At 39.8% G+C, this 16,554-nt stretch overlaps 1 protein-coding gene across 1 annotated transcript; it reads left to right on the top strand.

Annotated features, from left to right (window-relative positions):
• On the top strand, positions 282 to 14,127 carry MAPK1IP1L (mitogen-activated protein kinase 1 interacting protein 1 like). The gene is made up of 4 exons (XM_005685883.3): positions 282 to 449; positions 7,351 to 7,372; positions 8,054 to 8,746; positions 9,717 to 14,127. The coding sequence occupies exons 2-4, from the start codon at positions 7,355 to 7,357 to the stop codon at positions 9,726 to 9,728; spliced, it is 723 nt and encodes a 240-aa protein (XP_005685940.2). The 5' UTR covers positions 282 to 449; positions 7,351 to 7,354; the 3' UTR covers positions 9,729 to 14,127.

Here is a 16,554-nt window from a genome sequence, read left to right as displayed (position 1 = left end):
TAAATGCCGCAAGTGTAGGGAATCCAGAACTTGCTTTCAAGCCTTTCCAGGAGACAATTTCTTCCAAGCTGCCAGAACGCAACCCGCCACTGGCGTTTCCTTTAGACGCTCAGAACTCCGGGAAACTAGGGATCTTTCCTCCCGCCCACCGAGAGAAAAGCAGCCGAGCAGCCGTGGACTGGCTGGCCGCAGTTCCACCGGGGCCCTGAGGAGGGCGCGCGCGGGCGGGCCCCGCCGACCAGTGGGGAGGCGGAGCCGGGTGGGGGCAGCGCGTCCGAGCACGGCGCTTCCTGTTCCGGCGCCAGGAGGAGCCGCGCGCTGCTGGTGCTGCTGCCGCCCCCGTCTCCGTCTCCGCTGCCGTCGGTCGGGCTACGCTCGGTTCTTCAGCGCCCAGTTCTCGCGGACCCATCGCCACTTCTAGATCTTGCTGCGAGTTCGAATCTTGCCGGGTGAGGCTGCCTCGGCGCTAGGGGGTCATGGAGGAGAGCGAGGGAGCCCGCCCAAGCGGGACGCGGGGACAGTAACGGAGGTGCCTCAGAGGCCTCTTCGCGGGGGCCGGGGGCTAAGAGTCTCTCCCCGTGGTTTTCCTCTCCGCTGTGGGCAATCAGCCCGCAAGCCCCCCAAGGAGAAGGCGTCGGGGGCGGGTGACGTCGTACCGATGGATTTCTCGGCGGGTGACGTCAGGCCTGGCTCGGGGGGCGGGGCGGGGAGCGGGCCTGGCCCCTCCCCCACCCTTTCCCGGGCAGGCGCGACCCGCTCGGAGGCCGGTTCGCTCCGGTTAATCCCGGACTCCTTTTGTTCGCTGGGCTCTGAAGGGCTACCCGCCTAGCGCCCCTTGGCCCCGACTCCCTCCCCTACTCATTAATTGCTAAGGAAAGGGAGAGGAAGGTGAAAGATTCTTGTAGGAGTCTTTGGTGCTAGTTTAAGATTATTCGCAATATGAGGTTTTGCCTTTTTTTTTTTTTTTGGTCATCATTTTCTAGAGGAGTTCCTAGCAGATACTCAGATGAATATCCATGACAAACTGAGAAGTGTTGAGTTCTGTAGTGCTCCCTTATTTTAGGATTTAGGAGCGCCTGGTGGCTTTGGACCGTTTTCTTCTGAAAACCAAGAGTAGCGCTTTTAATAAATGGGGATCGTAATGTTGAAGCATGGAAGCATACTCATCTGACAGAAGACGAAAAACATTTTTATAGGGTTGCTACTAAAGAAATACACGCTCGTACACTTGATGGCTGTGAGTTTGTTTTGAAAACGAACCCTCCATTAAAGACGAAGTTACCCTTCAGAAATCTTTCAGAAGCTCTTTGTTCGGGAATAGTGGTCTTCGGGCAGGAGGAATAGACATTTTTCTCAATACGAGTGTCTCTGAACTTTCTATTCAAAGCTAGTTTGTTTCAGAAACTTGAGTTATGTGTACTGGAATGTCCCTTTTCCTCTCTCCACGAGGAACGGAGACCCAGAGATAGCCCTTTAACTGAAATCCTTGGGACCAGTGTGTTTTGGAATTCAGAAATCCTAAAATTTTATCTTTAGGTTTTAGAAAGACGATAAGGTGCAAAGACGAGAGATCACACCAGTGGAGTCGGGGCAGCGTCCCCAATCCAGCATTAATATTTGTGCAGCGATGAAAAGTGAAGTCGCTCAGTCGTGTCCGACTCTTTGCGACCCCATGGACTGTAGCCTGCCAGGCTCCTCTGTCCATGGGATTTTCAGGCTGGAGTGAGTTGCCATTTCCTTCTCCAGGGGATCTTCCCGACCCAGGGATCGAACCCAGGTCTCCCACATTGTAAACAGACGCTTTACCGTCTGAGCCACCAGGGAAGTCCACCAAGTAAGTTTTATGTCAAACGGGAACACTTCTTTCATTTCTGGAAGTTTCTAAATTGAGAACTGCAGGTAAAAATTTACAAACCTATCATAGCAATTTGTAGAAACTGACACCTGTTGAGTTTTTGCTGCGTGCCAGACAGTGACCAGGAGATTTATTGTGTAAGTCTCACAGCAAATCTGTGAGGTGGATGCTACTGTCAACTTTCACCTCTGGGGTTGGCACAGCTTGGCTTGTCCAGAGCCCACCAGTGAACTGCAGCATTACCTAGTTTTAAATACTTGTGGTGTGCACGCCTTTATTTTTCTAATGCTTTTTTAGTTGAAGGATAATTGCTTTACAGTATTGTGTTGGATTTTGCCATACATCAGCCTGTACTAGCCATAGGTATATACATATGTCCCCTCCTTCTTGAACTTCCCTCCGACCCCCCTCCCCAGGCTTGTAGCCCTATGCAATAGCCCGTACACCGAGGAAGAGAAGATATGTTTATTAATGTTTTCTAGGCACTTTTACTATAGGCACTTGATTTACCAGTCCCATTTAGTCCTGACCCATTTAGCCCTGACCTTAAGGACCCATTATTATAGTTGAAGTAACAGGTTCATTGAGGTGAGCTATCTCTGAGATGGTCAAACTTTGGTCTAGAGACTCTCTGGTTGAAGCTTTCATATTCCTCCCCTTTCTACATTGCAGCCAATCTGATCTGCTTATATGTCCCCGCCCCAGCTTTTGCACAAACTGCTCCTTTCCCTAGGACCTACCCCAGGTCTTTTTGTTCTCCTGCACTGCAAAGACAGGACTCCTCAGGATTCCTCCCTTGATAATCCTTTCCTTGATACCTTTAGGAGCTCTTCAGGGTGCTCCCATAGTGCCCTGCACTTACCCTAGGTAGCCTACTGTTTAAATGGTAGTTCTCCACCAGACTGAACTGCTGTTAAGTGTTTATTCCACCTAAGACTATTCATTTCCCCAAGGCCCAACGCAGTACCAGGCACTTTGGTTCCAATAAATATGAGTGTAGAAAATAGGAGTAACAGGACCTTGTTGAAAAGTTATTTTTTTAATTACATATTTTTAAGTAATTTAAAATGTTCAAAAACATGCAGATCCCAATTTCTTGAGTTGTCCAAATGTAAAACAGAGCGTTAGCTAATAAATGCCAATACTAGAAACTATCACATAAAAATGCTCATTCAAAATTTATATTTTCAGTACAATATATTTCCAGTATTCTTTCCCCATACTAAACAAGTCAATGCAAAAATCCTGATTTTGCTTAATGGCTCTTAATAAATATCTTGTTTATAACTGTAGATTTTTAGATATTTTACTTATCTGTGAAGTAGTCAGGAATTGTAACTGTTTTGCTGATGAGAAAAATGGTCTCTGGCTAAAAACTGTCTTTGTCAAAAGATTCAGACAAAAGATGTGGTGTCCAGGTTTCATAACTGTGTAGTCCCATACTGTTTTTGACTCCTACAGTTTGATGGCGCTTTGAAATATTCCTTGTCCAATACTCACCAGTAATTCAACTTTTTAAAACTCCCCCATGATTGAATTACTATTTTTATTCTAAAGGCCGTAGGTGTTACAGAAATGCTTTATGTTTCTAGTGCTAGTTGAAAGAAATTATGTACTCTTGTTTTAAAATTGCTCTTCAGAAAATACAATGATTTATTTTACACATGATGTGTATTGCCATAAAGTGTTAATGGAAACTTTTGGAAGTGACAGCTTTAGATTTTTCCAAAACGAAACATTAAAGTCTTCCTTGATTATAAACTTTTTTTTTTTGTAGTTCAAGATCACATTGGACTCATCTTAATTAGCATAATCTGTATGTTTTGGAGGGTTTTTTTTTTTTTTTCCCTCGAGAAAATCTAGGGTTTGGGGGGATTTCCTGGCAGTCCAATGGTTTGTTGGTTGTTTTGGGGGTTTTTTTTGCAAGTCTGCTCGATGTCCACTCTATTGGATTGTACTCTAGATTGGAGTACTGATGTCCAGCTCTATTTTTTTAACGAGTTTATGGTGAAAGTATTCCCCAAATAGTAAATTGGAATGTTTCCAACTGATACTGTTTGGGCAGGAGAACAAGTTGCTTTACAGTGCAGTGCTGTAAAACAGGAAGTGACCTCTATTTCTAAGCCCTTTCGTCAAGGCTTTATTATTTCCTCTATCTTCCAGGATTTGATGTTGAATTTAAACTTTTGAAAGCCAGAGTTAGATTTTAATGTCATGCTATGATTAATTAACCATAGTTTTTCAAAACTAAGAAGGAAATGAGTAATTCTAAAAACCTGAACTGTAAGACCAGGTGAAGTTGAATGGGGTTGCCTAGTTAGGTTTTTTGCTCCAGAATTAATGTGAACTTTGATACAGAACCACTTTCTGTTTCTAAACGGCTCACCCTGTGTGAAAAGAATGTTTGTCTTAGGTAGACTTGAAACTTGTGCATGGATCAACTTTCTTTCAAGTGTTAGTCCTAAGAATCTACTGTTGTGTGATGTTACTTTTTAGTATAAAACCTTAACATGGAAACAAATGGATAAATATATTTGCTCTACATTCATGATGTGTTTTTTAATCTTACGAATTTAAGAGCTGTTGAATTATGAATTAATGAATCTTATGAATTATGAATCTTATGAAATTAAGAGCTTATGAATTTATAGGTGTTGTGACTGCAGGCTTCCTGTTCATTTTATCATTCCGCATAATAACTATACCACACGAACTAAAACTCTGTAAATGGCTCAATATTAAGCAACATATATATAACTATATTGTGTACTGGTGGGGCAGAGAAAAAAACTGTGAGATCAAATCATTAGATGCACAAAAAATCTGAAGAAATTCAGTGGGTTTTTTTTTAAGTTAGCGAAAAAAAAAAAAAGGGACCAAATCTAGCAAAAATAGGTATAAATAGAAACTTCCTTACTGTAATTTTTTAAAATCTCAAAACTAAAAATGAGAATCATATTTAAACATTATAAGCATTACCAGGAGAGTTGGGAAGACTACTGTGTTCGCACTATCTTATTTAACATTTCATTGTTTAAATTCTAGCTTATGCAAAAGAGAAAAAGGGTATAAACATTGCAAAGAGAAGGTAAAATTATTTTTTGTTAATGGCATAATTCTTTATCTGCAGATTCCAGAGACTCAACTGAGAGACTTTCAGAAATAATTCAGTAATGTCACTGCTTACAAAAGTAATACACTAAAATTTAAAAGGCTTTTCCCATATATGAACAGCCAACCAATTAGAAAACATAATGGAAGACCCAGTTTACAACCATGAAAAAAAGTTTACCATTTAGAAACCTAACTCACAAAAAATGTATATGAGTCTTGATTTTTAAAAACTATTGAGTGATAATAAATGACAGTGATGGGTACCAGGATGATATACCTTGTTTCTCAAATGATAATATTTTTATATTTTAAATATATCAAATGTCCCCTAAATCTGTAAAATTAATTGTTTTATCATTGTGCTGTTGGGATTTTTTGTTTATTTCACAAAGTGACTTAGAAAAAAGAAGCATGACAATAGTCAGGAAAACCCGAAGAAATAGTAATAGTAGGTCATAAAATTTGTTTAAAAGTATAAAGCTGCCCTAATAAGATGGAATGTTATACTGTGGATCAGTAGAATAGTGTTCACAGGACCTTTGGGAAATGATGGAGGCTCTGTGGCCTGATGGTTTTGGAATCAGACTGTACCTGGATTTGAATCTCAGTGTTTGTCACTAGCTCTGTGACTTGAAACAAGTTAACTTGCTAAGCTTCCTTTTCTCCAGCTATAAACTGGGAGTGGTAATAGAATCTGCATCTATTTGGGAGATTATGCACCTAAAGCACTTAGCATGGTAGATAGATATTCAGTGTTTGTTATCAATAGCAGCTGTAGAATGTGTTAAAGGTAGCTTGTTGGGTCAGTTAAGAAAAGATAGATTCAGTTCAGTTCATTCGCTCAGTCGTGTCCAACTCTTTGCGACCCCATGAATCGCAGCACGCCAGGCCTCCCTGTCCATCACCATCTCCCAGAGTTCACTCAAACTCGTGTCCATCGAGTTGGTGATGCCATCCAGCCATCTCATCCTCTGTCGTCCCCTTCTCCTCCTGCCCCCAATTCCTCCCAGCATCAGTCTTTACCAATGAGTCAACTCTTCTCATGAGGTGGCCAAAGTACTGGAGTTTCAGCTTTAGCATCATTTCTTTCAAAGAACACCCAGGGCTGATCTTTAGAATAGACTGGTTGGATCTCCTTGCAGTCCAAGGGACTCTCAAGAGTCTTCTCCAACACCACAGTTCAAAAGCATCAATTCTTCAGTGCTCACCTTTCTTCACAGTCCAATTCTCACATCCATACATGATCACTGGGAAGAACCATAGCCTTGACTAGACGGACCTCTGTTGGCAAAGTAATGTCTCTGCTTTTCAATATGCTATCTAGGTTGGTCATAGCTTTTCTTCCAAGGAGTAAGATTACTCAGTAATTATTATTTGAAAGAAAAACAAGATTTTTAAACAAGTTAAACTGTATGAATATTAGAAAGCATAGATGAATTTTTTGTGTGTCATCTAATACCCTTAATGTCTTACAAAGCAAAAAAAAGAGAGAGAGAGAGATGTACTACTAATTAGTTGGAGAAGGAAATGGCAACCCACTCCAGTACTCTTGCCTGGAGAATCCCATGGAGGGAGGAGCCTGGTAGGCTACAGTCCATGGGGTCGCAAAGAGTCGGACACAACTGAGTCAAACTAGTACTAGTAGTACTAATTAGTAAAATGATCAAATGCAAAAAAAGTACATACTGTATTATTCTGTTTATATGAAATCAAGGAACAAGCAAAAACTTAAAAAGTGATTGCTTTCTTAGAATAGATTGGGAAATAGCATGAGTAGAAAGTGGTCCAAGCATATTCACAGAAAAAGAAGTCTAAATGGGGTATTAAATTTAAATAATGCTCTACTTTCCACTTAATTAATAATCATATGTAAGTTAAAACAAGATGCCAATCTTTAACCTGTCGTTGAAAATGATATATAAATTTAGTAACATCCAGTGGTGAAGAGGAGCTTTAAAAAGGTAGTGTAAATTGGGATGGCCTTTTTGAGATGGATTTTAGATGACCTTACCTGTTGACTGTGTATTTCACTTCTAGTGCTTTTTCCTCGTAATTGACTCAAAAAGATAGGTGTTTAGAGATGTTCACAGTGTCGTCATTTTAAAAAACTCAGAATGCAACAGCCTAAACAGCCACCAACTTGAGAGTACAAAGTAAATTATGGATCACTTTTATATACTGTATAGCCAGTAAAAAGGGATGAAGTTTATCAAGGTGTATGAACTATTTTGGAGATTTTTCCTACATGAAGAAAGTCATTTTATAAATTATTAAGATTCCATTTAAATAATATATGCATAATTCCTTAAAGAATATAAAATATAATAAACTGGTTTTGAAATATTCCTTCTTTTTTTGTTTTGTTTTGGTTTTGTTTTTAGGAAAATGTCTGATGAATTTTCGGTAAGTTGATGCATTTATTCTTCATAAGTTTTTTGGCTCTTGAAAAAAGACATGGTCCTAACTGTGGGCCCGAAGTCTTCCAATTTAAAAGAAATGCTTTTTGTGATTCTTCTTTTTCTTTTTTTTTTTTAGCATGTGATTTTGATGGATGATTTGTCTTTATTTAGCTATAATATTTGAAAACGCATTCTGTAGTATTTATTTCTTGATGAATCTTTAAGTATAATTTTTTAAAGGCTTACTTCTGTTTTCTTTTAACCGGATAGTGTTAATTATAGCCAACATTTATTGATAATTGTATACCAGGCACTGTGTTAAGTGCATTGAGTGAGTTATCTCATTTAGGCCTCAGGTTAACCCTAAACTGTTGTTTTGAAAATGAGGAAACCAAAGCTCAGAGAAGGTATGTCACTTGTTTGAAGAAAAGCCAGGATTCAGTTCATACTGTGTTGATCAGCTGTATTTAGAAAACTTGAGCTTCTCTGAGGAATTTGCATTGTAAAGCTGATATTCAAGGAAACTCCTAAATTTTGTATTAAACGAGGTGGTTTTAAACGGAACAGCTTGGCTTTTGAAGAATTCCTGACCTTATAGCTTACCATCCTTCATAAGTTGATGATCGTGTATGGCATTGCCTGTCCCTGAATAAGATCAATAAGACATGCTTGTTTTGTATTCCAGTTGGCAGATGCGCTACCTGAAAACTCCCCTGCCAAAACCTCTGCTGTGAGCAATACAAAACCCAGCCAACCTCCTCAAGGCTGGCCAGGTTCCAACCCCTGGAATAACCCAAGTGCTCCACCTGCCGTGCCATCTGGACTCCCGCCAAGTGCAACACCCTCCCCCGTGCCTTTTGGACCAACGCCAACAGGGATGTACCCCTCCGTGCCTCCCACCGGACCGCCTCCGGGACCCCCGGCTCCCTTTCCTCCTTCTGGACCCTCGTGTCCCCCACCTGGGGGTCCTTATCCAGGCCCTGGCCCCACTGGGCCATATCCTACACCAAATATGCCCTTTCCTGAGCTTCCAAGACCATATGGTGCACCCACAGATCCAACTGCAGCTGGTCCTTTAGGTCCATGGGGATCCATGTCTTCGGGACCCTGGGCACCAGGAATGGGAGGGCAGTATCCCACCCCCAATATGCCATATCCGTCTCCAGGGCCATACCCCGCTCCTCCTCCTCCCCAGGCACCAGGGGCGGCCCCACCTGTTCCGTGGGGCACTGTGCCACCAGGAGCCTGGGGACCACCAGCGCCGTATCCTGCCCCTGCAGGATCATATCCCACACCAGGACTGTATCCCACTCCCAATAATCCTTTTCAAGTGCCTTCAGGACCTTCTGGTGCTCCACCGATGCCTGGTGGCCCCCATGTGAGTGTTTAATTTGTTATTAACATGCAGTAATAGTCCCATAAGCTGAAAAACTGTCTCCAGTTTTGGATGGACAATTAGAAAGCTTTTAAACCTTTTTTTTTTTTTTTTAAGGGGTGTGTATATAAAATAAGTAAATTTCAACCTTCAGACAAATTTAGATAAAGCATTTAAAAGGATGAAAGCACAGGTATTCCTGGTATTAAAAATACAAAAATTGCTCAGATATCCCTCAAAGGATTTGTAATGTAGTAAGTGGTATCCTCAACAGCATTCTTGAGGTAAACTCAGAGATGTGTTTCATTGGACTTTTTTTTTTTTTTTTTTAACTTCTCTCAGTAGTGTTTTGATAGCATCACACCAAAGCACAAAGTTCAATGGAAGTCATCTCTCGCAGTCTGGCTAGATATAGAGGTAGATTTTTAGAGAATCCAGAGCCATGAATGTGTAACGTTGCCCATCGTTCACGCAGCTGTCGTGTTTCTCAGCCAGGGTTATGTTAGACCCTTCACAGTACTGAGCTCAAGATTATCCTACTCTTCTGCATTGCCAATTATATGTAATGCTGTGTGCTCTACTGTCAGCCAAGCTGGAGTAGGGTTGACATCTTAGTTGAGGACCTGTCTTGGGCATATGACCAAGTAGAAAAGCACCATGTTCCCCTATGAATTGAGCCAAGTCACATTCTCCACAGGGGAAAAGAAAATCTGTTTATTCTTAAAAGGACTAATCAGATCTCCAACCAGATTAATCACAACCAGTTAATTTTAATAAAGTGTCCCTGAAACTTTTCATTAGTGTAACTTTTTGCCATATATATATGGTTTTAAATATTTTAGTAAAGTGTATGCCAGAATAAGTGATGATTTGCTGTTTGGATTTATTAAGCAATAAGTTTAAGTCACAGCAAGGAGTTAATAAACTCCATGTACAAAATCTAGAAGTTTACTTTTTCTTTTTTCTATTGCAGTCTTACCATTAAGTTAACAATGGATGAAGAGATGACGCTTTGCTTTTTGAAGTACATAGATATATGCACTTGAATGCATATATAAAAATTGCTGTTTCCCTATTCTTAGAGGGCATTCATGAAAGAACAACTCTTGCACCTCTCAGAAGATGTCTGCCTCTTGTGCTTGGATGTATAGTACATCTGATGGATACAATCAGATAAAAATGTAAACGGAAATCATTCAAATGTGATTTTTATTTGGTTTTTATGGAAAGTTAAAGTAATTACGTATATTGAATAGCTCTTTGCTACAATTTGTTTAAAACAGACTTTTCAATTTGTTTAAATTATGAAACTAAACACTTATATAATCACTTTTTCCCCCAAATAAACACACTTTGAAAACAATCACATTGTCATAATTTAAACAAATGATGCTTCTCAACATCTTGAGCTGTTCTCTCTACAGGATAAATAAACCTGGTCCTTCTGAGGTTAAAATTTGGATATACATTTTAAAACTGTTGGTGATTACTGTCAGATGTTGAGTTCATTTTTATCCTTGAGCTTTTAGAGAAAACTATTCCTTCGTTTTTAGTTCCACTGATAAGTCTTATTTTTAGCCAGATGGGCCATGCAGTGCTAAAATATGCCCTTTGTGGAAACTTGTTTCTTTTTAATGCAGGCCGACGTGTAAATGTAAATTATATTCTTAGAGAATTGGTGATCTCTTTGTATTGTTTTAGAATAGATTGAACTGTCCATATTGCTTTGGGAAGAGCTCAAGGAGGAAATAATTCTCTCGTTTGTCTGGAACCTCAAATTGGAGGAGACCTGGGAACTACTTCATAGTAATAAGTAATTTGCATTCCCACAAAACACTCTTCTACAGGGCCCTTCCTGTAGTCCCCTTTCCCTCAATTTTTTAGAAGGGGCACATCCCATAATTCCCTGATACTGAAAACTGGCCCCCTCTAGGGGTCTATCACAAACACAGAAGTCATGTTTAGAGAACCTCAGTCATACAGACATGACTGTTCTTTGTAGAAGTGTGATCGAAATATGGTAATGTCTTTCAGAGTCTGGTTAAGCTATGTCATTGTGTCTCCCATCGTTTTCCTGGATCTGTTTGTAAAGTGCTTATGGTTAACAGTTCAGTTCTGTATTTGTTGACAGTAAGACAGGTAAATAGGTAGAAGAATGAGTGCCACCCAAAAAATTATTCTCTAGCTCTAACACTGAGCATAATCATAAAGTATAGATCTCTACAATTGAGTTTAAAGTAGTGTGACTGTGTTACTTAAAAATAAGTGTTGTTTGTAACCTTCAAAATAGCTTTTTGGCACCTTATCTTTAAATCATATTTTTAGATTTGGGATAGAACTGACCATGTTACTTGTCAATAGCATTTTGAAATTTTGAATGTATCCATTAGGTTACTAAAATGTATTTGTGACTTTCTTGACCAATATATGAGAGATTTATGCAGGAGCTCTTACTTTTGCTTAGAAAATATTTGGTGGTTTTATCTCTCTTATAGTTAAAATGTCAAGAATGCCAAATGCTGCCAGTTTAATGGTTTGTTAGCTACCTCCTTTTAAGAAAGCAAGATTGTCAACTTTCTAGAGTAACATTCAGTATTTAGGCCTCCCTTAAGTAAATGATAGATTCAAGCTTTCAGAATTGAAACTAATTTGTTTAGGTATTTTCAGACTGGGGAATGTTAGCTTTTTCATAGTGGCACAATCTTTTTCTTTCACTTCTTTGCAGGGACAAGTGGCAGCTATCTACAGTACTCTGGAAATCTGTTCTAGCCTTCAGTTTGTAAGGCAGTAGCCTTAGAAGGTATCATAGCTTAAATTATCAGTTAATATCATAATATTAGCTAATTTGGGAAGGATGATAGGAAAAGTGAGATGGCAACAAAGATCTCTCTCCTTTTGCTTATTTTCATTGTCCTACCTTGGGATAAGTTGACAGCTCTGGCTTTAGATAAAATATTTAACACTAGAGAGGATAATGTTTGACTACAAGAAGAAGAGGTAGCAAGTTTGGGAATCTTAATTGTGGAATCTATTATTATGAGAAAATCTTATGCTAAAGGATTTGAAGGGCCATGAATACAAGATTTGGAACTACTACCCCTTATATTAACTGCTGCGACCCACACTGCCCAGCGTGCCCTAGACGATACTGCCATTTTAAAATTGGCTTTTTAAGGGTTTTCCAACTGATACTTGGGAAAATTTTTTTAATGAATCAAAATTGAAGGAAGTAGAATTTCTCTACTTGGGGGAGGGACATCTCAATTCTTAAACGTACTCTGGGCCAGCAGGTATTTTGGGGTTCAGGGTGGAGTTAAAAGCAGAAGTTGTTTCAAGGGCAAAATGGAAGAAAGCATCTAAGGTTTTTTGTCTTTACTAGGGAATATTTTAAAACAAATTATGCTAGGCTGAGATTGGGTTGTGGAACAGGCTACTTGTTAGAAAGTATGTTTGGCCTTAAGGGGGTATGCAGTAAATATACTGGCATTTGGACTTTCAGAGCAGAAACTTTAAGATAAATTTGATGGAGATAGTTGAGATGTGTTGAGGAATAGTATGTCTGGAGTTATGATCTTAGGTTTTCAAATTGTTGAGCCTAAAGGTGGCAGAAATTCAAATACAGACCTTGGGTCCTCACTCACACACACAGTCCTCAAAAATCAAGGCTCCTTAAAGAAGTGCTTACAATGCCTTGGCTTGTCTTACTAGACTTGGCCTAATGCTTTTGAAGATAGCTGTTTACAGCTCTGACTGCATAGCCCTGTTTTCTGTAAAGTAATATATTGATTATTCAGGAATAAGTGCATTTTTTAATTACTAAAGGGCCTACTTCCTTTGTTAGTTTTATTGCTTACCATTTTCAGTAGAGAATAATAAGGGTGGCTCAGACAGTAATGGACAGACAGTAATTGCTCAGCTTGCAATGCAGGAGACTCAGATTCGATCCCTGGGTCAGGAAGATCCCCTGGAAAAGGGAATGGCTACCCATTCCATTATTCCTACCTGGAGAATTCCATGGACAGAGAATAATAAAGGGGCAGAGAAGAAAGGGGGTGGTCTGTCACACCGATACAGTGGGATATTGGAATATTTTCTAGGAGACAAGTCGGTTTTGCCCCTGATATTTTTACCTCACAGTTATTAGTGCTACCTTTTGTACTGAGATGTACAACTTTTGGAACTTTGTGTACATCAACATAGCTCTACTCAAGAGTTTGAGTTAAAATACTGTGCCTAGCTTGCAAATCAGTCAGTTGCCTACACTTCGAGGAGATTCGTGCCAGTGTCTTCCTTTCTCACCCTGAATAGTGCTAGATTTATAAAATGCCTGGTTTATAAACCTTGGAAATTAAACCTAAGCACAGACCTTCAAGTGTTCAAGTTTTTGAAAAGCATAAGGCTTAATTCAGATGGATCACACTGATCCACTGTACTATGCATAGAAAGTGGTGGGTGGCTTTCAGGGAAGACTATAATTTTATCTTAATAGAGCAATATTTAGTGTTGAGGACAGGCACTGTTCTTTTTAATTTCAGAATTCTGCCAGGTAAAACAAAAATTGCCAATAAAATAATTGGTATTAAAGAAATGGCCATGCAAGCTTCTGGCAATAGAAAGCCTCTGAAGACTGCATTCATTCAGCAGACACTTAAATGTCCATAATCCAGGTGCTTTTGTCAGATGCCAGAGATACAGAGATGAAGAGGATGCCCTTCAGAGGCTTACAGCCTAGGTAGGGGCAGGCATTACAGATTTGATGAGTACACCCAGTATTAGTTCCCTGGATAAACATTTTAGTATTCCTGCTGGTGGAAGTTTTGGACTAGCCTTTGGGCATCTAAAGAACAAAGTATGGAATACCTTTTTTCTTTTTTTAAGTAAGAAAATGCTTTTCAAGACTGTAGTGTTTGTTGACGGAACTATTCAAGCACACAGAGTAACGGGATGTTTTGCCTCTTCAGTTTTCCCCTGGATAAAGGCACTTTCACTGCCTGCCACTGATCAGCAGATCCCGATTTGTTGCCATTAAGTAAACTTGACTTCTTATGTGTGCTCTATAAAGGTTTTGTATTTTTTCCTTGATATTGTAATTTTTTCATTGATTTAATAATGACAAATTTAATGTATGTAATTGTCTATGCATTTTAAGTTAAACTGCCTAAAATGTGATTTGCCACATATACATTTGTTTGTATTATAAACTGTAAGCAATCCGTTGGAGATGTTAGGTTTTATCACCTGCTGCTGTATTTGTAAACAAAGACAAATGTTGCTTTAAGACGTAATTATAATTAGGGATAGTATATGGATGTGATACTTGATATTTTTTAAGATAAACTTGTTTGCTTTTGTGTATTATACCTGAAAACTTTTTTTTTAATGTATTTTCATGGTTTCGCAGTTTTTTTCACTTACTTTAATCTTTAGGCCCAATTCTGGGCTTCCCAGAAAAAGTCCAGAGCCTAATTAACTACAAATTTGTTGTCATAAAGAAAGAAAAACAGCCTGAGGGGACATCCCCACTTCATGTGACCTGCATTCACTAAGGCTGCCTGGGAACATGCCTCCTCCACAAACCCATCTTTCAGCCACGCAGTGTCCCTGGTGAGGATCCCCTCTCCTCCCTTTAAGGCTGGCCTATTCTTTGTAACCAGGTTATCTGTGCACATGAAATCAGGGAGCCTTCCCTGTCTGCCCCTGCTGCCGCACACCCCTCCTTTCCTCTACAAAAGATGCTGCTGTGTCTGCAATAAGGGTCACATTGTTAACTTGGCATATAGTTGCTGCTTTCTGTCCACAGGGGGTTTGCTAGCATTTCTTGAAACCCGATATGAGTGGGGCTATAAATGAGTGAAATAATTTGTGGTATATTCTGTTTTTGAAAAGGATTTCTGCTTTTTGCTTTGGACCCCTCAAAAAAAAAAAGTGTTTGGTTTTTTTTTAATTTGCATTTGATGTCTTAACTCATATCTCCTAAAAGGACCCACTTAAAGTGGAGCTGTGAAATAGGTAGTGAAATATAAGACCACTCTGGAGCAGGGCTGGGAGGTTTTCCCATCATGAAATGACATTCCTTTGGCAAACATGTTCTTGCCTGGATATCTCACACAAACAGTTTCATCACCATATTAAAAGTTAGCACTAGTCCCTTTGCCACAGATCTCTAAAGTAAAGTAGAATCCTAACTATTAATATAAGCACACTTTAGACAAGACAGTGCAATAGAGTTCTAATACCGGAAGAGAATTTGGTCCTAGAGTTTGTTCCTACAGCATCTGAACATTATTCTCATGGGGGCAGGTTTTTGTGTTAATTCTCAGAGATTCCAGGAATGAAGACAAAGCAGGTTCAGCTTGGTTCCTCTCTGCTTTCCCTGAAGCAGTTCCACAGTTCCACTATAGGTCAGTTTGGGCTGCTGTAACAAAGGATCATAGACTGGATGGCTCAAACGAGAAATTCTTACGGTTCTGGAATTTAAGAAGTCTGTGATCAAGATGCCAGCTGATACGGTTACTTGGTGGGAGCCGCTTCCTGGCTAGCAGCTCCTCACTGTTTGCTCCCACGTAGAGAGGAAAGCTCTCAGCGGACTCTTAAATGGACACTGTTCCCACTGTAAAGGTCCTATCTCCATAAACCATTACATTGCAGCTTATGACTTAAACATGGATTAGGGGGGAAAAGGGGGCACAATTTCGTTTATAACACAGATAAGGTGTTTGAGGGGACAGAAAGTTTGGCTCCTTTTAAACTTTTAAAGCTATTTTAGACCACATCTAGTTGAGATTACCTGAGATCAGATTACAGTAGAATCTCCCTCCATCTAGATTTCTAAGCTATGCTTAAAGTGTTAGTGTCACTCAAGATAAGTTTTTGCTTTGTAAGACAGATAAAAAGAGCCTTTTTTAGGGGTGAGAATATCTTTAAAAGAGGTTAAGTAAACCCCAAGGTCTAATTACATGAGAATGGCATCAAGACTTAAAGATTGTGTCCACTAGATTATACCTTGCTCAGATACCCAGTACCAGATACCTTTATATATGCAGTTCCTTGATTATCAGTCTAGACCTCTGTCTCTTTCGGTGCACATCCTGACCTGTTCTTGTCCCCTTAAGACACCACTGAGTAGATTTCCAAAGCTATGGGGAGGTTAGGAAGACACTCATCTGGTTAACTTTTTAGATAAAGAGGCCAAGTTAAACTGAGCTTCATGTATTGTCCTACTTAACCAGTTTTATTTCCTGGGAGCTGATAATGACAGCTCTAATGTACATTTTATATACTTTGGCCCACTGAATTCTTAACACCTGGAATTTAAGTTACAACAAAACTAAAGGTCAGTTTTTAGTTTTGATTTTCTAGATAATGAAACTACAGCTAAGAGGTAGAGACAGCCTAACCTGGTATGTTACGGAACTGAGTACAGTCAGGTGTGACTGATGGCAGAGTTTTACTCTGCTCTGCTTTGCTGCAAAATGCAGCTTTCCTAAGAACAGCTTCTCCATCTCACATGTGCCTGCCATGGTTGCCTCAGTGCTGTAGCACTGCTTCCAAAACTGTATATCTGGGAAGTCAAATCCATATAACATTGAATGTTACATAGCAAACCTTTCACATAGGCCTCCCTAGCGGCTCAGTTGGTAAAGAATCTGCCTGCAATGCAGGAGATCCGGGTTTGATCCCCAGGTCGGGAAGATCCCCTGGAGAAGGAGATGGCAACCCAATCCAGTATTCTTGTCTGGAGGATTCCATGGCCAGAGAAGCCAGGAAGGCTATAGTCCATGGGGTCGCAAAGAGTCAGACACAACTGTGCG

The sequence above is a fragment of the Capra hircus genome, chromosome 10 (genome assembly GCF_001704415.2).
Source record: "Capra hircus breed San Clemente chromosome 10, ASM170441v1, whole genome shotgun sequence".
NCBI lineage: Eukaryota > Metazoa > Chordata > Mammalia > Artiodactyla > Bovidae > Capra > Capra hircus.
Note: the sequence above shows the minus strand (reverse complement) of the source record. Positions and strands in the feature narration are given on the sequence as shown.